Source organism: Aureobasidium namibiae (assembly GCF_000721765.1).
Source record: "Aureobasidium namibiae CBS 147.97 unplaced genomic scaffold scaffold_8, whole genome shotgun sequence".
NCBI lineage: Eukaryota > Fungi > Ascomycota > Dothideomycetes > Dothideales > Saccotheciaceae > Aureobasidium > Aureobasidium namibiae.
This window is the reverse complement of record NW_013581201.1, coordinates 598212-625805: the sequence shown is the minus strand read 5'-3', so window position 1 is coordinate 625805 and position 27594 is coordinate 598212. Positions and strand designations below refer to the sequence as shown.

General features: G+C 51.7%; 11 protein-coding genes across 11 annotated transcripts; 7 read left to right on the top strand and 4 right to left on the bottom strand.

Annotated features, from left to right (window-relative positions):
• Window positions 1-447: 447 nt before the first annotated feature.
• On the top strand, window positions 448-1383 carry M436DRAFT_30248 (para-hydroxybenzoate-polyprenyltransferase Coq2; the record flags this gene model as incomplete). The annotated part of the gene is made up of 1 exon (XM_013571921.1): window positions 448-1383. A coding segment is annotated over one exon (936 nt), but the record flags the coding sequence as incomplete, so codon positions are not given.
• A 1599-nt stretch (window positions 1384-2982) lies between these two features.
• Window positions 2983-4746, top strand: M436DRAFT_46056 (uncharacterized protein; the record flags this gene model as incomplete). Its single annotated transcript, XM_013571973.1, has 5 exons — window positions 2983-3104; window positions 3155-3725; window positions 3776-3873; window positions 3926-4013; window positions 4063-4746. Coding segments are annotated over 5 exons (1563 nt in total), but the record flags the coding sequence as incomplete, so codon positions are not given.
• Window positions 4747-6632: 1886 nt separating this feature from the next.
• On the bottom strand, window positions 6633-7091 carry M436DRAFT_81797 (DUF1754-domain-containing protein; the record flags this gene model as incomplete). The annotated part of the gene is made up of 2 exons (XM_013572326.1): window positions 6633-6752; window positions 6810-7091. The coding sequence occupies 2 exons, from the start codon at window positions 7089-7091 to the stop codon at window positions 6633-6635; spliced, it is 402 nt and encodes a 133-aa protein (XP_013427780.1).
• Window positions 7092-8451: 1360 nt separating this feature from the next.
• M436DRAFT_46797 (60S ribosomal protein L22) lies at window positions 8452-8882 on the top strand (the record flags this gene model as incomplete). The annotated part of the gene is made up of 2 exons (XM_013572118.1): window positions 8452-8502; window positions 8559-8882. Coding segments are annotated over 2 exons (375 nt in total), but the record flags the coding sequence as incomplete, so codon positions are not given.
• Window positions 8883-9332: 450 nt separating this feature from the next.
• Window positions 9333-11109, bottom strand: M436DRAFT_10765 (acid protease; the record flags this gene model as incomplete). Its single annotated transcript, XM_013571888.1, has 3 exons — window positions 9333-10435; window positions 10491-10972; window positions 11036-11109. Coding segments are annotated over 3 exons (1659 nt in total), but the record flags the coding sequence as incomplete, so codon positions are not given.
• Window positions 11110-12199: 1090 nt separating this feature from the next.
• M436DRAFT_46327 (putative Translin-1) lies at window positions 12200-13250 on the bottom strand (the record flags this gene model as incomplete). Its single annotated transcript, XM_013572034.1, has 7 exons — window positions 12200-12412; window positions 12464-12549; window positions 12600-12708; window positions 12780-12913; window positions 12967-13020; window positions 13071-13107; window positions 13164-13250. 7 exons carry the CDS (start codon window positions 13248-13250, stop codon window positions 12200-12202), a joined length of 720 nt encoding a protein of 239 aa, XP_013427488.1.
• A 588-nt stretch (window positions 13251-13838) lies between these two features.
• M436DRAFT_46328 (mitochondrial import inner membrane translocase-like protein subunit tim9) lies at window positions 13839-14158 on the bottom strand (the record flags this gene model as incomplete). Its single annotated transcript, XM_013572035.1, has 2 exons — window positions 13839-14030; window positions 14087-14158. Coding segments are annotated over 2 exons (264 nt in total), but the record flags the coding sequence as incomplete, so codon positions are not given.
• A 1078-nt stretch (window positions 14159-15236) lies between these two features.
• M436DRAFT_14625 (RhoGAP-domain-containing protein) lies at window positions 15237-17619 on the top strand (the record flags this gene model as incomplete). The annotated part of the gene is made up of 3 exons (XM_013571902.1): window positions 15237-15585; window positions 15641-16546; window positions 16676-17619. Coding segments are annotated over 3 exons (2199 nt in total), but the record flags the coding sequence as incomplete, so codon positions are not given.
• Window positions 17620-22523: 4904 nt separating this feature from the next.
• Window positions 22524-23353, top strand: M436DRAFT_81791 (uncharacterized protein; the record flags this gene model as incomplete). The annotated part of the gene is made up of 2 exons (XM_013572325.1): window positions 22524-22625; window positions 22697-23353. The coding sequence occupies 2 exons, from the start codon at window positions 22524-22526 to the stop codon at window positions 23351-23353; spliced, it is 759 nt and encodes a 252-aa protein (XP_013427779.1).
• A 211-nt stretch (window positions 23354-23564) lies between these two features.
• M436DRAFT_9293 (GPI-anchor biosynthesis protein-like protein) lies at window positions 23565-24310 on the top strand (the record flags this gene model as incomplete). Its single annotated transcript, XM_013571884.1, has 2 exons — window positions 23565-23858; window positions 23918-24310. Coding segments are annotated over 2 exons (687 nt in total), but the record flags the coding sequence as incomplete, so codon positions are not given.
• A 1509-nt stretch (window positions 24311-25819) lies between these two features.
• Window positions 25820-27295, top strand: M436DRAFT_46434 (indoleamine 2,3-dioxygenase subfamily; the record flags this gene model as incomplete). The annotated part of the gene is made up of 1 exon (XM_013572053.1): window positions 25820-27295. The coding sequence occupies one exon, from the start codon at window positions 25820-25822 to the stop codon at window positions 27293-27295; it is 1476 nt and encodes a 491-aa protein (XP_013427507.1).
• Between the last annotated feature and the right edge of the window lie 299 nt (window positions 27296-27594).

Below are 27594 nucleotides of genomic sequence, written 5' to 3'. Positions count from 1 at the left end.
TGCACCTCTCTCCAGCTGGTTCCCGAGATCAGTGTGTACTGGTAGATCATTCTCTCTACTCTTCACGCACTCGAGTCACGCATCTCTCAGTAGGTGTCAATGCGCTTGTCGACCTACTCTGGACTCTGTATATTGAGCTAGGTTTTCGGTTTTCGTTGTTCTCCTCCTTCTCAAGTCATGTTGTCTTCGCGGATGCCAGCCTTTATAGGCCGCAGGTGCTTCACCAATCCTTCGAGAACAACAAACTTGACTTCTTCCTGCTATATCACTCCTCTGGGCCTTCCTTCATCAAGGCGACCGGCTCAATTCAACCACAACACGCGCCGGGTCACGCCTTATTCAAACACCGCCTCTACGACTACACCGGTGCCTCCCAAGTCTACTGACCACAGTGCCTCGATACTCCAGCATGAAGCTGGTTTGACTCAGAACGCCCTTCCAATTCACTACGAACCTCCAAAGTCCGGCTTCCTCTCCTATTTGCCGGCCTCATTTGTGCCGTATGCTGAGCTGATCCGAATCGACAAGCCGGTAGGCACTTACTACTTGCTTTTCCCTTGCATCTTCAGCACGCTTCTCGCTGCTCCGCTGGTATCCCCCATCACTGCTCCTTCCACAGTTTTGGCCACGTCTGCTCTCTTCGCCACCGGTGCATTGGTCATGCGCGGTGCAGGCTGCACTATCAACGATCTCTGGGATCGGAACCTAGACCCAAAAGTTGCACGCACTCGACTGAGGCCTATTGCGCGCGGTGCTGTGTCTCCAGAGGCAGCCATTGTCTTTACTGGCTGTCAACTCCTGACTGGCCTGGCTGTGCTATTGCAATTTCCGTTTGAATGCTTCTTCTACGCTACGCCCTCTTTGCTCCTAGTGTCGACATATCCTCTCGCAAAACGTGTTACCAACTATCCTCAAGCCGTTCTAGGTCTCACCTTCTCCTGGGGCGCCATCATGGGCTTTCCTGCTTTAGGCGTCGATCTCTTGTCGAACCATGCGGCACTCACTGCCGCAGCTTGTCTGTACTCTTCCAACATCGCATGGACCATTCTCTACGACATGATTTACGCGCATCAAGATATTAAAGATGACGCAAAGGCAGGCATTAAATCGATTGCTCTCCGTCACGAGAAAAACACCAAGGCAGTGCTCAGCGGTCTGGCCGTCGTTCATGCCACTCTACTGGCCGCTGCTGGAGCCGCCATTGGAGCTGGTCCCATCTTCTACATTGGCACATGTGGGGGTGCTCTGCTTACTACCGCAAACATGATCTGGAGGGTTCGTCTGAGCAGCGTCAAGAATTGTTGGTGGTGGTTCAGGAGTGGATGCTGGATGACTGGTGGCGCCATTACTCTCGGTCTCACAGGAGAGTATCTCGCACACTATCTCGGATGGTATAAGGATGAACCTCGCCAAACCTAGGATTACAGTCGGCACATGTATGTATACTGTACGAGAGACTTCTGATTTCGCTGTCGAGAGTATGCCCAGCTTGATCTGGAGGGTCTACCTTGTTTAGTGCTGAAGAAATCGGTTGATTCGTTGTTACGAGTCTGTATCTGCCACGCTGCTCTTACACGATTGGAGCTGTCAAGACGCACGCTCGCCATGAGCTGAATCCAGTCACTCGAACCACGCTCTCACTGCAAAGGATAGATGGAAGAAGCCATCGTAATGCACGGTTCTTTCTAGACGGTAGCAAGGTCCATGGAGAGCCGATAGTATCACAACTCTCCATGGACAATTTTCATCTACTAAAGAAACTGTGCATTTCTATAGCTATCCGCGTGGCATGTCTTTGCACATAGGAGGACAGCTCATTCTGGATGGTAGACAAGTCTGTTCAGAGCCGACGATATCACGCCTCTCAGAGAATGCTTCACTTTTACAGAAACTACGCATCTTGATGGCCACCCGCGTGACATGCCTTTGCACACGGGGAATCCCTTCTGCCCATGGCACCAATCCTGTGGTGCCGCTTCGTGGGTTGCAGAGAGTGGGGCCTCTGCATGCAGATCATCTGTACACGACCAAAAAGTCGCGTCCTGTGGCTTCCAACTCCCGAGTTCTGCCACATTCTCAACGCCATCCGTTACACGACATGCAGATAGCTCGAATATCACCGGGTCTATTGAGTAATATTTGAATCTGGCCATCGTAGTTCTTCTCTGATCGTCGGAAACTAAACTCGTGATGCTGTTATGATCATTACTAAAGGGGCACCCTACCAAGATGGCAGAACACGGCCAGGATGCCTCTATCTGTTCGTGTGTTTTGTCGAGTAACACAGCATGGTAAACAGTACACTCGCGTTGGGAAGTTGCGACAACGAACGCAGCTTCCATGCGCAGTCACCGACTGGATCTCTTCTATTGGCTCGCTAGACTGCAGTCACTATGCGCCGTTCCGACCAATGTGGTGTGAACGCCTTTTCAGAAGGATCTAAAGGTTTCAAAGCCCTCGACATCAATCCCTTTCTACCACCGCGCATCATTTTCTTGTACAACTCTCCTTCCTGGGCACATCGAATATATACGCAAACAAATATGACCTTGCTCACCACGAGTCATAAACTCTCCTCTAATCCTTGACTTTGATGAAACGAGCACTTCCTCATCGACACCAACATACATTACTCTGGCGATACGGAGTGTTAAAATCGATCTGATCGGAACAATTTGCGACACCGTTCAGATTGAGGGGAAGGACTTTTGGCTCTCAAGTCGTTGCTCTCTGGGGACCATACGACTTCGCATGCCTCAAAGTTGACCTCGAAATCAAGCTGGCGATAGACACTAGTTCATGTGTCTTGCACAGTTCAGTGCATCTGATCTTGTTCGCTTTTCTGTCCCGTCGACGGGGCATACGTTCTTCCGTCATATTCTAATGTCGCTATCACAATTCATCGCTTCGCATGACGACTCGACAGCGGAAACACAACCTTCGTTCACTGATGATCACGTTGTTGGCTTTACGCCAGGGGACATGGTACCGTGGCATTTCATGCCAAGTATCATCGTTGCCTCCTTCTTCGCCAGTCTCAGTGGGACTCTATTGACAATTGAACTACTTCAACGCAAACGTTTGGGCAAGTCACTGATGAGCAGGTAAACACTACCAACTGTATACCTCCAGCACCTTGCTGACTTGGCTCCAGGGTACATCTTTTTGCCTGCTCATTAAGCATGGGACTCATTGGAATCTGGTGCATGCATTTCATCGGCAACCGATCCATCGCCTTAGCATCCGGTCAGACTCGACTACAGCTCGTCTACGATCCTAGATACACTGGACTATCGTGTGTTCTGCCTGTCATCGGTTTGACTGTAGCTTTCCAGATTGCGGAACTCAGGATCAACCATTTTGTCTTGCGACGCTTCCTTGACGTTGCCTGCGGACTTATGGCTGGACTCTCTATCGTCTCGATGCACTATGTCGGTAACCTCGGGGTGTCAAACTACACATTAATCTACCCCAAGCGATATGTCGTCGCCGCTTGCATCATTGCTGTCGGAGATTCCACTATTGCTCTTGCCCTGTTCTTCTATTTCAAAGAAAGATGGATCAGTGTTTGTTGGAAGCGTTGTATCTGTGCACTTCTGCTTGCAGTTGGGGTTTGCGGTATGCACTTCACAGCTTCCGTGGGCTGCCAATATCAGCTTAGACGCATTCCACCAGAAGTTGCACCGGACGCGAGAAACACGCCTGTGATTGTGGCGGCTACCTTGGTAAGCCTCTGGCTGTAATGCGCCGTGAAACAGGGCTAATATCAAACCAGTGCTTCGTAGCATCCTTGTCTTGCCTCACTATACTCTTCTACGTTCGATATCGCAATGCAGCTCTCGCTAATCGAGCCCAGCATATGATGCTAGCATGGTATTTCCATGTCGTTGGCTTCTTGTATTGCCTTGTTGCTAATTGATTTCAGTGCCTATTTCGATGAACATGGCAACATCATGGTCACGAACGAAGGAACTCTGCCTTCACAAAGGATTGCCAAACGCTTTGTGCTCCAAGTAGGTGCATATCGATGAGCTTGCTTTCGCACGGCGCTGACTCTTGTAGAAATTTGACGACCATTTTGGCATACACCATCCCGTCTGGTTCTGGATTTGGAAAGTAAGCAGTGATTGGAACAGTGTTGTAGATCTGATTTCCAAGATGCGAGTTCACCTCCAGAGGACGAATCCTCATAGCAAATACAACACAGCGACATCAAGTAGAAGTAGTATCTACGATGAGGAGAGCTACCACGATTCAACAATCTTGTTTCGAGAAGGATACTGCGTGGCCGCGGCAGATCTTGCCGCACAACTGCATGTCAATCTTGTAGACGGGCTAGGTCCTCTCTACGATCAGGTCTTGGGTACGGGTCTTTTGACAGCATACCAACATGGCATAAGGGCTCTCGATAACGGCGGTACCCAACAGTCAACGATCTTCGAGAAAGGCCAGTTACTATTCTACACTCGCAGATTGTCGCCTGCCGAGTTGGACCATTACACGTCGATTGGGTTCAGATTCGCCCCACTCAACCGTGTGGAGGGTGCTATTGCAAACACAATGCAAATCCCTGTCGGCCTCCTCGCAATACAAATGCAGCGCGTGCAGGACTATGCCTACAGAACGAGTTTGCCCTCGCCACCAAAACAAGGCACTTTTTTCGTCTGCCTCGCAGCTCTTGCTCGAGTTCGCGATAGCTTCCGGGTACTTGTACCAATGGATAGGCAAGACGAGTTGCCAGACGTTCAGGTCTCCCCGTACAATATGAACTCACGGCAGTTGGACTGGCTCAAGCGTTACAACAACTGGACAGCGGAGAAGCTCATTTGGCATATCAGATTGAAAGAGCAGAACTGGAACACGCTGGACGATGATGAAGAGAAAGCGTTCTTGATTATGCTTCGAACTGCATTAGCCTCCTTGTCTACCAAAGTTGGACCACATTGGCTCATGGATCTCGTGTTTTGCGCGGAGCCGATACCTATACGCTACGGTGCGAATCGGGCACAGAGAGATGGTATGACGATGGTTTTTGGCTTCACTAGGTTGGTCGACATCAACCAGCCGACCCGCAAACTTACCGCTGGCCTTACACTCGCCAGTTGGGATCTTGTGAGAATGCGACAACACTACTATCCAGGATGTAACGATCAAGGTCGAATGCGAAGGGAAGTCCATGCAGAGTTTGGGTCCTTAATCACAAAGTACGAAGAAGTCATCCGCTCAGAAGAAGAGCGAGTCAAGTCTCACAAGATTGGTCGAACACGTTCGGCTTGCTCTGACGATAGCAGTGTACTCAAACAAGACTCTTGGCTCGAAGGGAGGCTCAAAGACGCAAGAGGTGAATCCATTGACTCGATAACCGGACATGCTCAGCCGTGGGGCGGTATCCTCGCGACAACAGATACAATCATCGAAGGCATGTCCAAGTCGGGAATCGAATTGCGCAACTTGACGCCTCAAGTCACAGCGAAAGCTTCGGCGACAGTGCCGCCCAAGGAACCAAAGACTTTTGTGGATTGTCTTTATGAGCAGGCGAAGAGTCGTGCTGGCCTTTCTGCTTATCCTTGCTTGGAAGAGGCTGGAGTCGGTTTCCACTGATTACCTGTGTGTTCCTGTATTAGTCTTGTTTACGATATTTTTATATAACTAATGTTGTGGTCCTGCGAACAGAAGTTCTGTATCTGCTCAGACTGTGACATGACTTATTCGTAGATGGTAGGCCATGACGGTCAAGACGATTGATATACTCTGTCCTGTGATTGCAGTAATCTTACCTAGACAACTCACATATCCCTGCTCCGATGCAGCAGTCAGAACTACCGATCGTGTCACGAAGTGGAATTGGCGGCTGAAGGAAGAAGAAAAGTGACGTGGTGATTCCGTTAGTGGCGATGGTTATAATAGCAAGTTAATGAAATCCGACATGTACGCGATCGCGGAGCTTACAGGAGCCAACGGATCAACACACTCACTCCGATTCCAATCTAACAAGAGTACGATACCACTAAGTAGCTCCACTTGTCGATGAAGAGGGTGGTGATCGGCCAGCAATAGGAAAAGAATGAGTGATTGTCAAAGGACAGGGTTGCTCCACTAGCATCAGCTGCTGATCAAGTCAAGTTTCAAATCAGCCCTGAGTTTATTGTCTTCTGCGGTGATGAGAATGAAAGATGCAGTAAGTTTATGGGTTGGATGGATTGAAGGATGTCTACTTAGTATGTTATGCCGCCCTGCCAGCGCGGATCAAGGATCTGCGCGATAAAGCTCTCGATGCTCGACAGACTTTGGCGGCTACTCATACCCTGTGCGAAGACGATAGAAGCAGCGATTGATGTGACCGAGAGACAAGCAGAGTTCGTGTATGCTAGAACAGAGATGTATGCTCTCTGGAGGCAATCTGCGACTCTTGTAACCCGTGTATGTCCCAATCTTTATAGCCCTTCGTGCGCAGCTCTTTCAGTGGCATATGTAGAGTGTTTCGACTCGATGTGATTGGCGTACAGTCGAACGCTTTCTCGAGGAGTGTACGGTCGCGGCGAGATAGAGAATCGACGTGAACGAGGAGGGTGGTATGCGCAACGATCGTACCGTCAACTGGCAGCGGATGCCAGCAGAGCACAGAAGCCGGGTTATCCAGGACCGATGCGAGGCATGTCGTGGTGCTCACTGAGTGTCGACAAGTACTTGTTCAGTTCCTCGACACGTTCCTTGTGAGTCTTGACACCTTCGCGCATCAATTTCTCTTCCAACTGTAATCTTCTCAGTATACCACTCAAGTATCAAGCTACTGTCGCAATCAAACTTACGCGCTTGCGCCTGGTCTCCTCATGGCGGCGCTCATATTCTGTCTTGCCATCATCCGGTACAAGACGCTCTTCCTTGTTCTTTTCCCTCTGCTCTAGATCTGTGGTGTTTTCGGGGATTGCGGTGTCGTCTTTGGCGGGCGATGCATCTTTGGATGATGAAGCTGCGGCAGCGGTGGATTTGGACGAGGATGACTTCTTCTTGCGCTTCTTTTCTACGCCGGTGGGTTTGGCGCCTTTGAGTTTCAGGCCGCCGCCTGCGGATGTGTAGTCGGAGGACGGCATGGCCTTGGTGGTAAGGAAAGAGAGATGCAGAGGCAAAGGTGGGGATGACTTTGGTGGGCAGCTTGCGCGCGGACAACGGTGATGACGATCACCACGACATGGCCATGTACGGAGGGGGTACTTTTGGATGGGATACAGATGACTACGGAGAGGCAGTGACAGGACAAGGTATCGATATTATGAGCAGACGACTTCCTTCGGCACGAGCTACTTGACAACATGTGCATATACAGCTGCTGCCTTGAGCAACACAGCATCACCAATTCTGCGCCGAGCGAGACGTGAATGCATCCATAAACAAGCAGCAGCTATCAGACGCACATTGTCAACAGCAATCAACACACTCATGGCAGCATTCCTACTCTTCTGATACCGAATTTCTCTTCTTCAATGACCAGCTAGGTGACAGCTGATCCATCAATGAAAAGGGTGTGCAATGTGATGAAAACACAGAGATGAAATGAAAAATTACAGAAGTGGAGGCCCCGAAGGACATCCATGAAAAGTCTCCTGCGCGCTGTGCAATGCACGGAGTCTCTTCAGAAGCGTGGCATTCTTGATCGCCAACTTCCCTCCAAGGTAAGTATGCTGTGCGAAAGATGGGTGCGGGTGTGACCAGATATTTATACTGCTGGCTGCCGGCTTCTGCTTACTAAGCAGCCGCAAGCTGGAATCTTCCGGCTTGCATGTGAAGACAGTGAGAGGTGAAGGCAGAGAGGCAGAGGTGAAGCCGACTTTGGAAGAGAGCAAGTCGAAGTTGCTTCAGGCTCACGGGATACCTTACTTTCACTTTTTGGTGGAGTGCATTCGAGTAACCATACTGCCTGTCCTTGACGTACGTTGTTGTTCTTACATACAGAGTACAGAGTTCTGTACAAGAAGCTGCGCGTCTTTGTATATAGGTAGTCTACGCTGTTGCATCCAAAGCGTTCATGGCAGACATCAGCCTCTCACTCACGATTGGAGCATGTAATCAACACCACTCTGGCTATATCCAGTGGGCGAGCGACAAGATCGCCTACTCCACTTTACTGTCGTTGTCAGAGACTCAAGTCGGAGGTCGAGGTCAAGTAAAGTCCGCGCGGATTGGTCGGCTAAGCGAACATGTCTGCCGACGAAGCGCACAGACGTCGAAAACAGCCATCTCAGCACACGGCGCTGGAGACTCCCTTTTTTCTTCCTTCTCTCAAGCGTAGGATATTCATCTCTTTGCGCCCACTACAACTCCTCGTCCTCACCACCCCCCCCGGAACGACATCCACCACCGTCAAGATGCCTGCTGCCACCGTATGTGATTGAAACCTCAAACCGCTTTGCTGCTCTTGCAAAAGACAGTAGGCTGAGATTATGAAAAATGTAGAAGCCCACCGCCACCAAGGGTGCTAAGAAGTCCCAGAAGGTCACCAAGAAGGTGTGTATACTGATCTCTAAGGGTCCCTCTTACAATGCGCTGACTTTTGACTCTAGTTCATCATCAACGCTTCCCAGCCCACCAACGACAAGATCTTCGACCCTTCTGCCTTCACCACCTTCCTCCAGTCGCGCATCAAGGTCGACGGCCTCACCGGCAACCTCGGCGAGCGCATCACCGTCACCAACCTCAACGACGGCAAGATCGAGGTCGTCGCCCACCAGGACTTCTCCGGTCGCTACCTCAAGTACCTGACAAAGAAGTTCCTCAAGAAGCAGCAGCTCCGTGACTGGCTCCGCGTCGTCTCCACCTCAAAGGGTGTCTACGAGCTCCGCTTCTACAACGTCGTTGGCGAGAACGAGGAGGAGGATGACGAGTAAACTTGTTCCATCTGAAAAGACTTTGAGATGCAGAAAAGTTTATTGTCTTTTTTTTGAGGGAATGTACATGATGGATGCAGTGCATGTCGCATTAGATACCCCTAGCAATCCATCTGTTCCCGCAAACCTTTTGATTCTTGTTGTCCGATTCTAATGTGACTGTTGCCCAAATCTTCCTTGACTTTCAATCTCTGGTTGCTTGTTACCAAGCATGAATGAAAGACACCGATGAAAGTCATTGTCATGAGTATGCGCATTTGATTGACTTGTTATCCACAAAATCCCACAGATCCTCCCTTGATATCACCGCAAGAAGACAAAAGCTGATCCTCCACCATCTAAACGCCCATTTGTACACCACGTTTCCAGAATCATGTACAAAAGAAAAGTCTGCACTCAGTACCCTTGCATCTGCAGGTACCTCTTCTCATCCCCTCTATCGTCACCCGAGTCCCAACTCTGGCGTCTAGTATCAGGTTCCAACTCGTGCAATTGCGTCGTCGTGGCATCCATCTCAAAGATGGGCTCGTTGTTCCCTTCCATTTCGAAAGTGTTTTGCGGCAACTTGCCATAAAACTCGTGATGGCCACCGGCAGCATCCAACTCGCCCCGCCATGGTGCATCCATCTCAGTCGCATGAGTCTTGCTCGCACCGGCAATCTCGTGAATCTGTCTCGAGCTGTCGAGTTCGCCTCCAGTGGGCGTGCTGGCGCCTGCATTGGAATCTTCCTTGAGCAGCGATGAGTCTGCAGAGGCTCCCTGTGCCGCAGCCATGGACTTGGCTTCCAGTTCCACAGCCGCGTGTTTCTTCTGTTGCTTCTTGCGACGCATGAACCAGAGTGCTGCGGCGAGGATGGCAATGATTGCAAGAACACCGATCACGATGCCGGCGATGGCACCACCGCTGATACCGCTTTTGCGCTTGCCATCGAAGGAGTAACCACTGTCTGGAGAGAAGATGGTGCGGATCTCGGATGCTGCGTTTTGCTCCCAGACACAGGGTGCGACTGTGAAGTTGCGGCGTTCGTAATCCGCTGCGACGTAGGCTTCTTGCAAAAAGGTACGGCCCAGAGTGTACTGCTCGCTCGAGTTTGCACGCTTCAGAGGGAAGTAGCGGGTCGAATTGGCCACATAAGGGAAAGCAAGTTCCAGATCGAAGGCTGCGTAGGGCAGTGTAACGTCGACGGTCTGTCCTCCAGATGTCGCCTGGCCAAGCGTGAATGTAACGCTCTTGTTCATCGATAACAAGTTCGAGTGCATGGTCTCGTTGACAATGTAAAAGTCATAATACTCGTCGTAAACGATACCGAATGCTTGCTCGAACGCTGTGCAGATGGATTCGGGCAAGTAGAGGTAAGCAACTGTTGAGTCAATCAGCGCGTAGAATGCATTGGTCGAGTTCGCCAGAGAAGAGCTTCCCGCCTGAATGGACTGGACTCCGACGAGCAGGTCTCTCGACACGTCAGAGCCGAACGGAATAGTAAGATTAGTAGCCTCAAACTTGGACTGATCGTAGCCACCGAGAACGAGACTTCCATAAACCCCGGAGAAGCCTGTCAGTCGTCAGTATATGATACAAACCCATTCTCGATTCTCAGAGAGACTCACGATATTGGTTTCCAGCAGTGTATCCCCAGCTCACACTCGGGATGGAGTTGTTCCTCTTCAACTGAGTCAAGAAACTCGGTTGGGGATCCGTGTAAGTTGTGAAGTTGGCTGGTTGCGGGTTTAATCCAAAAATTCCAAGCCAAAATTCATAATAAGCATAGTTTGCAATGGTGCTGTGTTGTACCGATGGACCGCCTGAGCCTTGCCATCCCAGAGTGACGGTATCAAATCCGTAGTTTGCCTCGTCGTCCAGTCCCAAGTTCATCTCGTTCGGCAATCCTAGCTGGAAGATAGAGTTGGGTACCCATGTCAGAGATGTGTTGGTCAAGAAGTATTCTCCGCGCGACTCTTCACATCCAGATATCGATGCTGCTTGGCCTGTACATCCTAGCGCCTTCACGGTCCAAGTTGTGTATCCATTCGTCGAAATGAAGACTCGTACGTCTTGCGCCGGCGTGCCCACCTGCAGTGGAAACGAAGACCTGCCACAACATCAGCCTGTATTCCTCCTGTTGACCGCTTCTATGCGACATCAATTCTCGTACCATGGTCCATCAGCGCCGTCCCAGTATTGCGATGCCTCCACATTGATGGGTAACGGTATGTTCGTCGTGTTCTCTCGTTTTGCTAATGCTCGTGCCGGAAGTATCGATTCTGCGATGCCAGAGAAGTCGTATGATGCTGCCGACTCGAGCAAGAGGGCGCCGAGCGCCGCAGTTTGGAAGCGCATGACCGGGCGGTGCGCGTGTCGGGTGTCCGGATGCGGGCGCTATGTGTTTTCGTATATGTTTGAGGACCAGTGTTGACGGAAGGGTGTGCCAGGATAAAGATATTAGAAATATGCCTATAGGGTGACGAGCAATGGGGGCTCTTGACGGGAATTGAAGGACATGGAATAGAAAGAAGAAAAGAAAGACGAGCTGCTATCTCTCTCGCCCCTAACAGCAAATACGGGCGAGCCACACCAGTTGACTCTCAGCCTCTACGTCGCTGGGCGAAAAGACGACGAAACTCTGATCTTGGAGAACGGCGGCCCCAGATTCTTTTACGCTCTGGCCCTAACGGATGTCCTGACAGCCGATCCTCGTCGCTGTAGCTCGGTCGTTGCGAGGGAGAATGATATACAAAAGAGCGTGGGCACAAGAAACAACATCTTGCAGATAGCCTACCTGTGATGGATATGGTTGACTCGATTGCTAGTGCACGATCTCCTTCCTGCTCCCCTCGAGCGTTCGCATGGCCACGAGCATGCACAAACGTCGGACGAGCAAAGATCGCTGCTTGGCTTCCATCATAACATCTCCTTTTGAACCTTGCGCTTGAGCCGAATACGGGAGGGTTACCTGGGAATAAATAGAAAGCTTGGCCTTCTCAAAAGACAAAATCAACCAATCACAGCATTGTCGGAAGTTCCTTACATTTGACCGAGAGATGCTGAAACACATCAACGACGAACAATTGATTGTTCAGGATGCTCTGTAATTGATACAATCCTTAGGAGTACAGACCACAATCATCAGTCATTGATGTTATACCCGCCCGACAACGGGCTGCAAACCTTGTGCTATACTTTCTCGCTTTAAGAGCGACTATAGAATGAAGTTTACCATTTCCCACATTCATATAGCTAGTTTTGGAGCACCTCGTGACCTTAAACTCGTATAGAGTCGGTAACTTTTGAGACTATACCACAAGTACGTCCGTATCGCCTACTCCTTGGGAGTCAAGCCTCTGAGGCTCAAGTCATAGACGACATCCTCGACTTCCTTGACACGATACTTGATGCCATCCGATCTCTTGCGAAGCGAGTCGTTCTTAAGGTTCAGGATCTGGAATCCAGCATGGACGTGCTTGATGAACTTCGCGATTTGTACAGGGCGAGAGTAGTCACCCTGAGTTACACTGTTGCGAGCAAGACGTGCCTACCGATGGGATTAGAACATTCACATATTTAAGTGACTGTGCTGACTCACCAGTTCATCAATCAGAGAAATCAAGGATTGAAGGTATTCCTCGATGGTGAGGTGGAAGACGTCTCTGTCCTTGACATTGACGGGAACTGCAAGGAGTTAGGTATCGTTGTTAAGCGGGGCACCCTCATCTGCTTACTGTTCATGACTTGACCGACCTCCTCGATGGTCAAAAGACGACCATCCTGGGAACTAGACTCAGCATTGTAGAAGCCGCCGAGGTATCCGCAGAATAGAATGGAGAAGGACTAAGCATTGTTAGATCTGATCACTTGGAAACGGACGAAATTTTCGACGAAACAAGGGTCAAAGCACATACAGCGTCTTGGACATGTCTTGTCCACATGCCATTGTACTTGTAGTAAGGATACTTTGAAGCAGCATCTGAAAGCTTGGCAATGGACTCAACCTCCTTGTGAATAGATTCCTGAGCAGAAGAGACGACGGCTGGGACTAGTAGTGGATCAGAAAGGAATGCTCTCGTGAGCGATACTGGTGTTACTGACGCTCGTTGGTGCTTGATGAGTGTGCGCGGGAGAGGATGGCCTGAGTCGATCGATCTGTTTCTATGAGTATGAATAATACAAACGTCCAACAAGAAGATATTGACCTTGTTTCTCAAGTGTTTGGACAATTTCACGGATAGACTAGAGCATTGATTAGTACAGAGCGCACTCAGAAAAATTGGTCCAGCAATGCTTACATCTCTGACTTCGGTCTCCTCGTCAATCTTCTTCTGCAAGCTCTCAAAAATCTGAGGCTGCAGTAATCCTTGCGAGTTTCCAGACATTTTAGATGTGTAGTGTTGATATGATGGTGTTGGAGGGGCGTCTGCTTGTTTCTCTGGTAGGCAAAAAGTGTGGAGGGCAAAGCTTCGACGACATCATCATGGTTGCACGAGCAAACAATAATCACAAACAAAGGTCTTGTAAAGTCGGTTTGGGCAATTGCTTTGGTTCAAGGTACATAAGAATTTCACTTCGTTGTAATCGCATTCTACATCTTCGCACAAGGTCTTGCTATACACTTTCGAGATGGGCGAACTTGCCGCACATCAAGAGAAACGAGTGGCGTGTATGCATGTCTCTAGGATGAGTGGAAACTATTGGTATTCTGTTCGCTCGCGTGACCCTTAAGTCAAGCAAAATACTCTAGTGGTGGTAAACACTTTGGGGCATGTTCTTCACGCCCCTTGCTCTGGCCTTGCAGGATTGAGCAGAGCCAGCCTCCACTGTGTTTCCCAAGCCGCACTGCGGTTCAAAGTTCATGTCCTTCGTTCTCTTTTTTTTTTTTTATACAAGCTGCTGAATGTAGCAGCGGAGTGGTCGAGTCGTGATTGGTATCGAGGTGGTAGAAAAGTCGACAGGGGAGAGGCAATTTATCGCATGAGGCCACCTGACTGAGCCATAGCAGCGTTCTGCTCCTGGAATCTCTGACCAAGGCGCTCGGATCCCTTGATGAATTTGTCGACACAGCGCATGGTGCAACCCTCTTCCTTTGACGAGAGCTTGGATGAGGTGAAATCATCGACGCAGTGCTCGAAGCAGCGCTGGACCAGGTTGCTGTACATCTAGGGTGGTGCTTCAGCGGGCGTTCGCATTGAGGCATAGGTGGTGAAAGTCATACGTTCATGAACTGCGACATTTGCTTCTTCTCCATGCGCATGGCGAGTTCGCGCTGCTCGTTCTGGTTGAGACTGTGCCATGGTTAGAGGCAGTTTCTACAGAATGTGCAAAGACGTAGCGTACCCTTCCATTTTGTGGATGTGAGATATGAGGGGACTATGGTGAACAAAAGTCGTGTTATTGATACAGATGGTTAGTAAATCTTTCTGTCGCAAGCACGAAGCTGCAAGACTGACGACGAAGCTCAATCCACTTGCACGTGCGGGCCTTTCCGAGCGTCACGCCCGCCGGTCAAGACCGGGCATCTATCGTGTCCAACCCCTGCCTCCTTGACCGCTCTCAATCTTTAGCTGTGATCTGCAAGCTACGACTTGTCTGCACATCAAAGACCAAAGTTCGTCCAAAGTGACTTGGTTCTCATGTCGTTGTTGGACAGTGTGTGAGAGAGGATTCTGGGCTCGTCCGACCAGCAGAGCCCAAAGCCATGCCGCACCACATGCACTGCCAGACCGTTGGCTCAGGCGGGCTATAAATAAACAATGGCTCTCGTGCAATCATCAGATGGTCATCGACCGAACAGACTGGCCTGTATATAGCGTGGATAGCCCAGCCCCAACCTCCTGTTCTCCATCTGCTCCGCATCTACTCCACAATCTCAAAGACACTATCTGATCCCACCTCCAGAGCCTTCAGTCTGAGAAGCATAGAGTACGCGTGGCTGGTGCCAAGAGCCTGTCAATACACTTGCGGCGGCAGATGAACAGAAAGACAGACCCAGAGCAGATTCAACCGGTGCAAACCTGCTTTGTTGACAGGGCGTCGTCATTGTGTATGCTGGTGCTGGCCAAGGTGGTAGCTAGCTTAGAGCGGGTGTTTTGTGCTCTGTAGCCGTGACCAAGCAGGACTCATCTCAAACAGCGAAGCCAGCAGCCGCCAAGTCCTCGGTGTGGTCGTCGACTTCGTCCATCGCCTTGATTCACCCTCGCTCTCTCGTGCATACATAACCAACCTCTGTCTTCACCCACGTCGCCTGCTTATTGATTATCGGCCTAGCCAGAGCTCCCACCCAGCACGACGGCGGGCCTGCATAATTTACACCTGCGCCGAGCGTGCCCATGCCGTCCGCCGGGCATCATCCCGGCGCGAACCTGCCGCCCTCTGCGCCGCCCATGACCGCTTCGTCCGCCGAGGCCGTCCAGTCCAAGCGCGACCTGACTTCGTGGTGGAAGAACTTCAAGCGTGCCACGCCCCAACGGGTCCAAGAAGAGAAGGGTAGGTTCTACACGCCCTCCGCCTTGCGCAGTGACTTGGCCGCGGCTTCACATGCTAATCTGTTGTCTTGTCGCGCAGCTCCCCAGGGCATCTTCGGTGTCCCTCTCCAGACGAGTATCCGTTATGCCAACGTCGCCATCTCGCTGTTCAACGAGCAGGGTCAGAGCTACATCTACGGCTATGTTCCTATAGTCGTTGCCAAATGCGGCGTCTACTTGAAAGAGAAGGGTGTGTCTATCCCATGGTCCAAACCACACACACCACGCGCTAACTTCAGCCATAGCTACCGATGTCGAGGGCATCTTCCGTCTGAGTGGATCCGAGAAGCGCATCAAAGAACTGCGCATTGCTTTTGACTCTCCTGATCGCTACGGCAAGGGGCTCGACTGGAGTGGCTATACCGTCCATGATGCCGCCAACATCCTGCGCAGATACTTCAACCAGCTGCCCGAACCCATTATCCCTCTCGAGTTCTACGAACGCTTCCGCGACCCGCTCAAGAACCACCAAGCCCAAGCCGTCGGCTCCATGGACATGCAAGCCCCCAACATCGGTCACTTCGACCCTGTCAAGGCCATCCGCGTCTACCAGAGCCTCATCACCGAACTGCCTCCCTTGAACCGTCAGCTGCTCCTATACATTCTCGATCTCCTTGCCGTCTTTGCGAGCAAGTCGGACTTCAACAAAATGACAACTCCCAATCTTGCTGCCATCTTCCAGCCCGGTCTCCTGTCGCACCCCCAACACGACATGGCCCCTTCCGAGTACCGCCTCAGTCAGGATGTTTTGATTTTCCTTATTGAGAACCAGGACTCGTTCTTGATCGGTATGCACGGTACTGCTGCCGACGAGAAGACGGTCAAGGAAGTCCAGAGCGGTGCCCCCTCTCCCAAGATTCCTGGATCACCTTTGACCCCAGCAAGATCAAAGACTCTGCTTGGTCGCTCATCTTCCAACGCTAGTGCCGGTGCTGATAGCGTGCGCATGTTCGGAAATCTTCGCAGAAATGTCTCGGTATCCTCAAGAGCTTCAAAGCGCTCTGCCCATCCTCAAGGCCATGTCACACCGACCCTCGGCAGCCCTGCCAATTCTGGAGGTATTCATCGCAGCAACACTGTTCCCTCCAAACATAGCGCATCTCCACACTTCCGTCGTGAGAAGAGCTCTGAGCCACCTACTCCTAGCCCAGGTTCTGGTTCCAGTCCGCTGCCTACCGTAATTGATACCTCGTCAGTCGCCGAGAATAGCATTGCTGAGGAACGCACACCCATCGCCTCCACTCCTGCCCTGGCTTTTCCAGAATCCGCGCCTGTACCAGTTGTTGCCTCTGCCGCAGCATTTCAACCTTCGCATCCTGTCCCTCTTGGCCCTGAAATTATCTCGGCTTCATCTAGCGAGGCAACTACCCCTCTTGCTACTCATGGAACAGAGACAATGGGGCTGCTGCAAAGAGAGCACACACAGTCTAGCACCGCGCCTCTAAACACCATGACTTCACCAGCTAGTGATCGAAGGATCAACTCTGCTGACCGTTCTCCATCTGGCACTCCTTCTCGCGCAATCTTGGATTTTCTAAAGCCCTCCCCCGGAGGTAGTGACAGTGAGAGAAGAGATGGCCGTAAGCCTAACAAGCTACAAAAGAAGCGCATTCCTGGAAGTACTCTTTCAAGCGCTCACAGTTCTGCCCATTCTCTCCAGCACGAGCCTGAGTCACTGAACGACTACTTCGCCTCTCCGACTGCGCCGGCATTCGAAACACGTGCTGGGGATCACCTCCACGAGTCTGGCTATGACCGTTCCGAATACACCACGGCTCAGACATCTCCTAGATTCATGGCTCCTCAGCGAACAGAAACAGACGCTACCCTCAGACCTACTTTGTCGCCAGCACATTCGTTCCACTCCACAGATGTCACGGACGTGACCGATGCTTCTGACGTGGATCACCACGAGCAGTTCCCATCATCTGCCGAAAAGCCCGAAAAGAAACGTCGCTGGCGATTCTCGAGACAGGCTGACGACCGCGAAAATGTTGATCGTGCTCGTGCAAATTCCAATCTCGGTAGTGCCAACAGCGCGGACCAAAGCAAGTCTACTATCAGTAGTGTTGGCGGTGGACAACCCAGACGCAGCTTCCAGGACAGCCATGTTATGTCTGACCCCGAGTCCATACTGTCTGACGGCGAGAACAAAAAAGGGCCTATGAGCTGGATAAGGAGCAAGTTAAACGAACGCAAAGAGCGCGAAGCAGAAAAAAGAGCGCGATCGCCGATCAAAGTCTTGAGGGAGGAGCACAACAGCTCAAGACAGAGCTTCACTGCACCGACGAGTGGAGGAAAGAGTATGGAATTGTCAAGACAGCGGTCTCCCACCGGACAGCGTACGATCCCGGAAACAAGTACAGCCAACGTGCATGGTGCCTCGCCCTTGGCAACTTCAGGCCATCAGCTTCCTGGACAAATCGATAGTAACACTGCCTCCGTTGCAGTCAGCGAGAACCAGACACAGGTTGCCCAGGCTTCGGAGACCGGCCAGGCTGAGCTTACTACTGTGCCAAAGCAGACTCAACCCTTTGATCCCTCTCCGAATGCTCAAGCCTAGGTTGTTTGGTATGATGAGAACGGAAACCTGGTTGGTGAAAGCTCTTGGATATCAGGCTTGGAACGCACGGCGAACAATGGAGTTGCGGGAAATTAATTTGGTTGTCCATCAATCTGGATGAGGAAAAGAAGGCATTGGAGCTGGAGGATGGCTGGCTTGTTCAGCGATGCGCAAAATTGTTACACCACTTTTTACTGCTTAATTCGAACTTTGCATAAGGTCCTTTCCGTTACAATGGCATAATTATGTACCACTGAACACGTTGCACGAAATCACATGTGAGGGCGCAGTGCGATTTGCTTTTTCAGTTCGCAGGGCACAGGATGCAAGGTGGACTATTCATAGAGGTACGCGAGGACACACGAGTAGGCTCCCGCGGCCCTCGGAGGCCATCTGGTGAGGTGTTGCAAGGTTACACCTGCAGTCTCTCAGGAACAGGCAAGATGTACAACTGAAAGGCGTCGAAAGCGGACAGCACAAGATCGACGAGCCCTGTGTAGAGACGTCTCTTACGAGATGTCCGGAATAAGCGTACTTGGGACACGGGTCAGCATGCCCATTGAGCATAAAAGCAAGACGATGCAGCAAGACCCCACTTGCAAGAGCGAAAGTATCGCGTCAAGGTGGAGTGTTTGCAGCAGTTGTTCGTGTTTCGAGTGGAGGATGCGCGTAGGATCGGACGGCCTCTAGAGACTAGAGCAAGTTCTGGCAGAGAGTCAGTTGACATGGATCAAGTCCTGCTGCACGAACGGCAGAAAACGAAGCAGCTAACGTCATGTCCGGCGAATGCGTTGAGCGACGGTTTGACGGGAAGCCGTGCGTCACAGGCATCAAGGCCGTGTGGCGTAGTTACGCAGTGGTGGAATGAGAGAAATGTCACAGACTTGCTACGTCGTGTGAACACACGGCCACAGAGTGGTATAGCTGGGTGGCGAACACCAGGGAGGAAGTAGTGCTCATGAGGACAGCTTTATTTTTGGATTTGGCCTCGATGGGCTGGGTTGGCAGACTCGTCCAGTTCGCGTGGTGCTGGCGATCGTAGCCGTCATTGGATCGAGGCTTGGTCTGCCGCGATCCGAGCAGCTTTCAAGGTTCGACGGTTGGCAGCGTGTGCCGTCCCATAAGCCTCTGTCCTTCATATCCTGCTGCTTCTGCAACACCGGGCCTTCTTGCCATCTCTTCATACAGTCGCTTCTTCAAAGGCCATATTCATCGAATTTCGTCAACCAACGCTGTAGCAGAAGTCGTTGAACAAGCAATCTTCGACTCAGACGCAGCTGTACCGTTGACCAGGGCTTACATCGCAGCGGGACGAGCTATATAGTCAGCCACACATTCGCTTATACACGATAGCTGATCCTGTACGTATCCGTCCGTCTTGTCTCACCTGCTCGACTCCTCTTCTAACGCGTCTTCCTCCTACAAGGTTGTGCACCTTTTCTCTACGACACACTTAGACTATACTGCGACAATATGCCTTCGCTTCGGTCACTCTTGTTCGCTGGACTCCAGGTCACTGGCTTTGCGCTGGCCGACTATGGCGACAACCGCGAGGAAGAGATTGGCGTCTTCAGACAAGCCATGAACCGTCTGCCGGAAGAGTCGATCCACGCCGCATTGTCTGGACACCTCGGAGGAAAGTATCAGGCTGGCGTATTCGAGAGGGACCACAAGGCCCTTGAGCACATTCAAAAGGACAACCCGTCGCTGGCCTCGCGTCTCATCGAGATTGCAAAGCACGATGTGGCCGTCCGAGCAGAATTGCGCAAGAGACAGGACGACAGCGGTAGCAACACGACCGTCATTGCCGTCCCTGCCACCACTTCCTCGGACCAATCTTCTACCACTAGCACTGAGGCTGTCATTGTCACCGACTCGAGCACAACTTCCGTTTCCCTGACCACAGAGACCTCGGCCGTCTCGACAACTAACGCTCCTACTTCGGCCACCGAATCGTCTGCAGCTCCTTCGAGCACTACAGGAGGTGAGAGCAGTGCTGATTCTTCTGCTGTTTCGTCGATTTCTGCTTCACCTGCGTCGCGCTCGGAAACTGTTGTCGTGACTTCTTCCGGCTCGAGTCGTATCTCTTCCACTCTGGCCTCGGCTTCCGAGACCTCCTCTACCGCCCAGAGCTCTGTCTCCTCCCAACAGAGCTCTGATCCTTCTGCTGCCGCGTCCTCCTCCGCGGCACAGTCTTCTGCTTCGTCCTCTGATGTTTCTGCTGCTTCATCCGCTTTGTCGTCTTCTCGCGCTGCTGTTTCTTCTGGACGTAGCTCATCACTTGTAGAAACCTCAACCGCAGCTTCTTCCGAAAGCTCCACGGCTGCATCGTCTGCCGAGAGCTCTGCCGCCAGCTCCATTGAACCTACCGTCGTAGGCATCACCACCACCAACTCTGCCGGAAGCACTATCGAGACTTCGGCTACCGCCACCCGCCAAGTTGCTGCTTCCAGCAGTTCTGCTGCTCAGTCGTCCGCCCCTGCCTCGACTGCATCCGGTGTTCTCGTTCCTGTCGTCTTGTCGAGCACCAACAGCGCAGGAAGCACTGTGGTAGAGACCACTTCGGCTTTCCAGCAGTCCGCATCTGTCAGCGTCGAGCAGACCTACACCACAACTAACTCCGAAGGCCGTGCTGTCACCACCTCTGCTCGTTTCCCTGGTGTCGTCGTTGTCACCACCAACTCCCGTGGATCAACCGTCTCGACAACATCGCCCGTTGCCAGCGTTGCTGTCAACCAGAATGGAGATGTTGTCAGCTCTGCCGACGCACCCGAGCCAAGCGGCAGCACTCGTCGCACCAGCGCTACTGACGTTGTTACTACCACCGATCAGTATGGCGCCAGTGTCGTCCTCTCTGGTGCTTCTCGTGGAGCCGTCATCACCACTACCGATGCTAGGGGATCCACTTTCATCACCACTTACACTCCCGGTGGTGGCAAAGTCAGCTCCCTTGTTTTGTACACCACGACTTTGCCTGATGGTGCACCTGCTACTGTCACCTCGCTTGCTATCGTTGGTGGCGCACAGGCTGCGACCGCCTCTTCCGATCGCGCTACCCCTACCAACACTGCCGCTCCGGGTCTACAGTCTGGTGCTGCCAGCGCGCCTCATGCTCACATGAAGGGAGCACTCGCTGCTGTCGGTGGTGCTCTGGGTCTTGCCTACATGCTCTAAAGGCATATACGGCATGGACGAAGTCAGAAGGATACGAAAAAAAAAGATGTACAGGCACACGATGCCTTGTAAATATGTTGCTGCGAGACCGGATTTCCCTTCTATGTTTTCATTCGACTAAACGATCACGACTCTCCTTAAAAATGTTTTTCACTTTACCATCTAGCATAGCGGGAAAATGGGGATTAGGAATGGCATGTAAACGCTTCTGGCGTAACATTTGTGCGTTTGATATCAGATATGAGCAATCTATCTACTACATTTACTTGCAGTTTCTGTTCGAGTGACGTTGTGTACAAATCGTCGTTGGGCTTCGCTAACTACAATAAGAACTCGTATGAGGAAGTTACGACCACACATACCTGCCGCCGGGTGCTGCAATCAATGAGTCCCATCGTCTAGTCTTCTGGTACACTTCAAATATTCATCACAATCAGACTACACATCACCACGCTCCTTTTCGACTCCAAGCTCAGAAGTCAGCACCTAATGCCTAAGCAGCGACTACGCCCACACCCACACCTACGAGCCTGAACTTCCTGCCATGGTCATTGCAACTCTCAAGCGAATTCTTTACATTCGGTTGTTCCGAGCCGTTCGCAACACACGCATCTCACCCATTGGCATGTACCTAGCCTATAAAGGGACCGGCCTCGGCGACGTCAAGATGTTCGAGAACATGAGCATATCAGACTTTGTAGCGGTATAGGAGCCATACAATGGGAACGCTCAACCTACGGATATTGTCGGCAATCCCAAGAACGTCAGGTATGTGCCGCATGGCGATATGGCTTCTGGCAATACTGATGTTAGAGGCAGGAGAAAACACAACTGCATCCATCCCAACTGTCAGAGGTGGCATGTCTGAACGTCTGTACGATAAGACACACTGGACGGTTGAGAGCACAAGATGAGAACAAGTCAGAAGACCAAGTATGAGGAATCGTTGGAGGATCCAATATTTTCGTTGTCGATGATGTGCCAAGAGAAGGGACATGATGGTAAGCATGGGAAGAGGTGTTGCACATTTGACTTTTGAGCCTCAGGGCGCCGAGCGTTGGCTGATGGCGGGTGACCATCAGACCGGCCACACCTCTGTCCATCTCGAGCGGGGTCTTTGTCTGCACAAGAATACAGCTTACATCTCGAATCCTTCTGTTTATCGCAGAAACTGCTAAGGGACGACCGTTCAGAAGTCTGGCAGTAGCAACAGCGGAGACGTCCGACTTGAGCCGAAGCTTGCGGTGTCTGAAGCTTCTTGGTCATTTATATCGAGTAACGCAAACACAGGCGCATGCAGAGTCGATAGTAGACCTTTCTGCAGGAATTTTCTCTTCCAAACCCACCTTGACCCTATCCTTGACTTCCGCAACCATAGAGAAAACGACAGAATGGTTCCCGCATTGAGAAAGATTCTTATCATCAACCCAAACTCGACGAGGTCCATGACGAATGCGCTCAAACCGCTAGTCGACTCTCTGGGCTACTCTTCGGTATTTATCACATGGCTACAAGCCCATTGAGAACACAAGAGCCAAAGTCTGAGTTTGGGTATTCGTAATAGACACAACACACATATTTCACGGCACCTTCGGGACCGGCATCCATCAACAATGAAGACGATGCGGCAGAATCGGCAAGGCACTGTCTAGAGCCTTTGCTTCCGCTACTCGAGACACACGACGCTTTTCTCGTTTGCTGTTACTCGGCTCATCCTCTGGTTGGACAACTCAAGGCCCGACCAGAAATTGCTGGTCGTCGCAAGCCGGTGACTGGTATCTTTGAGGCATCGGTCAGCAGCAGCTTGCAAGCCATCGCACCTGGTGAGCGATTCGGCATCGTTAGCACAGGCAAAGTGTGGGAAGCGACTTTGCGCGAGGCTGTGGACAACTATCTAGGTGTCGAGGACAACACTGAGGGAAGTGCGGCATTCGCTGGAGTGCAGACGACGGGGCTGAATGCTTCAGAGCTGCACGAGATATCGCCGGTCTCGGTACGCAGCCGTATGAAGAAGGCGGTGGCAAGACTTTTGACCGATGACGCAGGAGGTCCTGTTGGAGCGGTATGTCTTGGTTGTGCAGGTATGGCAGGGTTTGATGACATGGTTAGAGAAGCAGCCATCGAGACATTGGGTCACGGTCAAGGGTCAAAGGTGCGCATCGTCGACGGTGTTGTGGCTGGCGTGACATGGTTGGAAGGAGCCCTGCGATCAGGAATGTAGATTTCAATAGTCACACGACTCTGATGGATGCATGTTTGAAGGAGTCGAGTAATGTCATTGATATTGAAGGTCGGGCTTTGTTCGGAGAGAGGAGGCCGAAGCTCTCCTGGCGCGGCCGAGGCTTCCCAATTCCCCAAACAAATGTTCAAGCAACAGCAGCAGCAACTTCTGTAGTCTCTCTTGTACACACACAACAATGGCGGCGACAGAAACAAAGACAAAGGCGACCAAGTCGCATCCGATCGAGAGCTGGGATGATGGCTTGTCGCCCATCTACACACACCTGCACCCGCTGCTACTGCTCGGTTTCTTCTACTACCAGTTCCCCTCGCTGGTCGAGAAGCCCATCGACACACTCCCACAGACGGCCATGGGTGTTGCTGCTTTGCAACTGCTATACCTTTGCATTTGCATTCCTGGAAGCAACCATGCACAATTACCCCAGCGCGGCAAGAAGAAGGGAATGAAGACTGGCGGAGACACCGGTTACGGCGCCAAACTGGTCGTAAGTTCTCGCACAACTCTGCTGCTCCATGTACTTCTAGGTTGGCTAATGTACGACAGCCTGGCATCCTTTCCCTCATCCTTGCCGTCACACTCGGCGCCCCCGTCATAGCCATCATCCTCGTCCTCTTCGGTGCCCCGCTCACCTCGCACCAAGTCCACACCCTGTACTGCGCCCTCCACATCTCACTACTCGCCGCATACCCTCTCTTCTACGTCCACGGTGTCGACGCTGCCAAGTGGACCGAAGTAGGCGCATTGGCTGCCCCCATTGACGAGGTCTTTGGCGCTACCGTGGGAACGTTGATTGGCGCTTGGGTGGGCGCCGTGCCCATTCCTCTGGACTGGGATCGTGAGTGGCAGAAGTGGCCGACTACCATTTTGGCTGGTGCTTATATGGGCTATGCGATTGGCAAGGTTGTGGGTGGTACGCTGCTTAAGGGGTCCAAGATTAAGATTGCATGAAGTGGATGAAGAATACTATCTAGGACACACAACCTCAAGGTTTGCCAATAACTACATGTCGGTCAGAAGATTAAGTGCGTAGCCATCCGAGGATAGAAAGTACATGGTTGTGCAAGCGCCTGCAAGAACAAGAGACGGTCAAAGAAGCATGGCGACGTTGGTGTCCGTCGACTTGAGCAAAATGGCGATGCTCGAACTGCGGAGTCAAGAACTACGCGCAAGAAGAGTAGCGAAAAGACCTACGAAAGACCGACCCGGCCAATCGCATACCTCTATATTATCGATACAGAGTACTATATCTCGCATGAACCATCGACTTGGCATTACCTCAGTCGACAACCTCTCCAGAAAATCTCCAGACTACTCCAGATGACCAAAGAGCCTGCAATTTCAAGAAAACAAAGAAGAACGTCTTCCAATTTCGCCTCCGAAGTGTCGATGGGGTGTCAAAGTCGTAGACATCATCTGGCGGCGGATCTTTGGTACAATGGAACAAGTGATCGACACTTCTAGAGCTCTGGTGGAAGATGCAGAAATCGTGGGGAAGGTGATTTTACAGGCAACGGCTCGGAGAAAGTGCAGCAGATGCGAAAGGCAAAGGAGAACGATGCATGTCTTTTGCTGCATGAAATGCTTGGGCCTTTCGACCGTCTATGCTGCATATGAAAGCTGTCATGGATTCTCATCGGTAGATTTGCAGCAATCGTCTGACAGGACGGTGGCTGGTCACCTGCACGATATTAACCGTCATGGCAAGAACGAAATGTATGTCTCTGGTCATGTCGCGCCATTTATTCGGACTGGGTTTCAAAGCATTGAGAGTTCCGGGTCTGGAACGGCTGAAGACGACTGCCGAGCAGAAGCGCGGTCGCAGCGACAGACGTCCGGGACCGGAGCAACTGCATTGCGTGTATCAACACTTTCTCATAAGCAAGCCGCTGCTCCCGCTCGTCTCGCTGGCTCATCATGACAAACTCCGTTGCCTCCGACTCCGGTATTACCCTGATCATACAGAGTTGGTGTGTTTAAAGACGAAGAAAGTCCCGCTGCACTCGCGCGTGAAGAAAGTCCAAGATCCAAGACCCTTTGACTGTTTGTGAACGGTGCCCTGTCAAGTCTACAAATTGCTCTCGGTTTGCCCCCACCACCGCTGTGGGCAGCACTTAAAACTCTCAACCACTTTTCCTCCAAGAACAGTAAACCTCTTTGCGCCACTCTTGATCTCGACCTGGGTCTTTTCTCTCTTTCCTACCTTCAACAACATACAAGTCAATTGACATCCAGCATCCTCTTGGACGCCTCCCGTCTGTCCGCCCTGATCATTGTCTTCGCGTACCCCGCCAACCCCGCCTGTCCGATCGACTTATTTTCTTGACCTTCCGAGCACGCGACAGAAGCCTAAGAGCAAAACAACAAAGGCCTCTAGAACCCAGCGGGCAAAATAAAGAACAGGATTTGCCTGTTGCGAGGATACACTCGCCCAAGCACAATACAAACATGATTCCTTCTATTCCTCGCCTCGAAGACTATGATGTCTCGGAAAATTATGGCTTCCTTCCTTCAGAGTACCCGCTCGAGGTGCTTCCTGATACTTACTATAGACCGTGGGAGGCCATTGTCAGGAACCTCCAAGGTTTGATTCTAGGCAAGAGACTGCGTGGTCTTGTCGACAGCCTCCCAGTCCTGTCCACTGAATATCTTCGCTCAGATGCTGAGTGGCGCCGCGCATACATGATTCTCGGCTTTATTTCGCACGCATACATCTGGAACGGAGACCGACCACAGGAGCGAGTTCCTCCTAGCATCTCAATCCCCTTCACAGCTGCCTGCAAGCATCTAGAGTTGCCCACTGTTGCCACTTACGCTGGAGTCGTGCTATGGAACTACCGACCACTATTTGACGATGAAGGAATCGGCTCTTTGGACAATCTGTCTACTCTCATGACTTTCACTGGCTCGCTGGACGAGTCGTGGTTCTACCTCGTTTCAGTGGCCATCGAAGCTCGCGGCGCCCCCATAATACCCCTAATGCTGCATGCTATCGAGGCCGCTCGTCGAGGCGACAAGTTGAGAGTAACCGAATGTCTGCGCTCCTTCGCCGAGCGTCTTGATGAGCTTTCGTCGATGCTGGTCCGCATGTACGAGAACTGCGACCCACACGTCTTCTACCACCGCATCCGACCCTTCTTGGCTGGAAGCAAGAATATGCACGAAGCTGGTCTGTTGAACGGCGTCATCTTCGATACTGGCAGCAAAGACGACACCTACGTGCAATACAGCGGCGGCAGCAATGCTCAGTCCTCAATCATCCAATTCTTCGACCTGATCCTCGGAGTCGAGCACCGTCCCACTGGCAGCAAACCCTCTGACACACCAGTCGCATCCATCCAACAAGGACCGTCTGCAAACTTCATCCACGACATGCGCACATACATGCCCGGCCCCCACGCCCGCTTCCTCGAACACGTGGGCACCGTGTCCAACATTCGCTCCTTCGTCACCACGAACCGACACGATCGTGCTCTGGCCGGCGCCTTTGATGCTTGTCTAGCCATGCTGCGCAACTTCCGCGACAAGCACATCCAAATGGTATCACGCTACATCATTGTGCCCTCGCGCGAGTCCCGCAATAGCAATGCCCGCAGTATTTCTCCTTCACAGCGCAAAGACTCTGCATCACCCCAACAGCTGAATATCGCAGCTGCGAGTTCGGCGGACAAAGACAAGAAGAATCTCAGGGGTACGGGAGGTACGGCGTTGATTCCTTTCCTCAAGCAATGCAGGGACGAGACTGGAGAGCCAGCTATCGATGCTTGGGCGAGGAGGTTGCTGAACAATGGACCTGGTGCTGCTGAGCTGGGTGGTGCAAGGATGGGAAAGATTGGAGAGCATGCTTCTGGCGAGACTGCCGTTGTTGGGTTGGCTGGTGTGTGGAGCGTGGATGACTCTGATGGTGGTATATGCCATTGGTGATTTGTCTTTTGCTTCTTCTCCTCTTGCCCTTTGCTGTTTTTTTGTACATTTTGGGAACAAAAAGCGATGGAGTTTTGGGATGGCGCGATACATCAGATTTTGCGGCTCACGCTTACGAGGGAGAGGACTTGTTCATTGAGGGCATGCGGGACATGTGTACATAGGTATGGTTCTCTCTTGCCATGTATCAAACATCGAGACTGTAATATCTCTTCTCTTGCTATCCGCTGTCTGACTTGTATTGCCTGCGTGCCTGCGTTCCTGCATTTACTGAACATCTGCAGATTGGTTGATCCTCC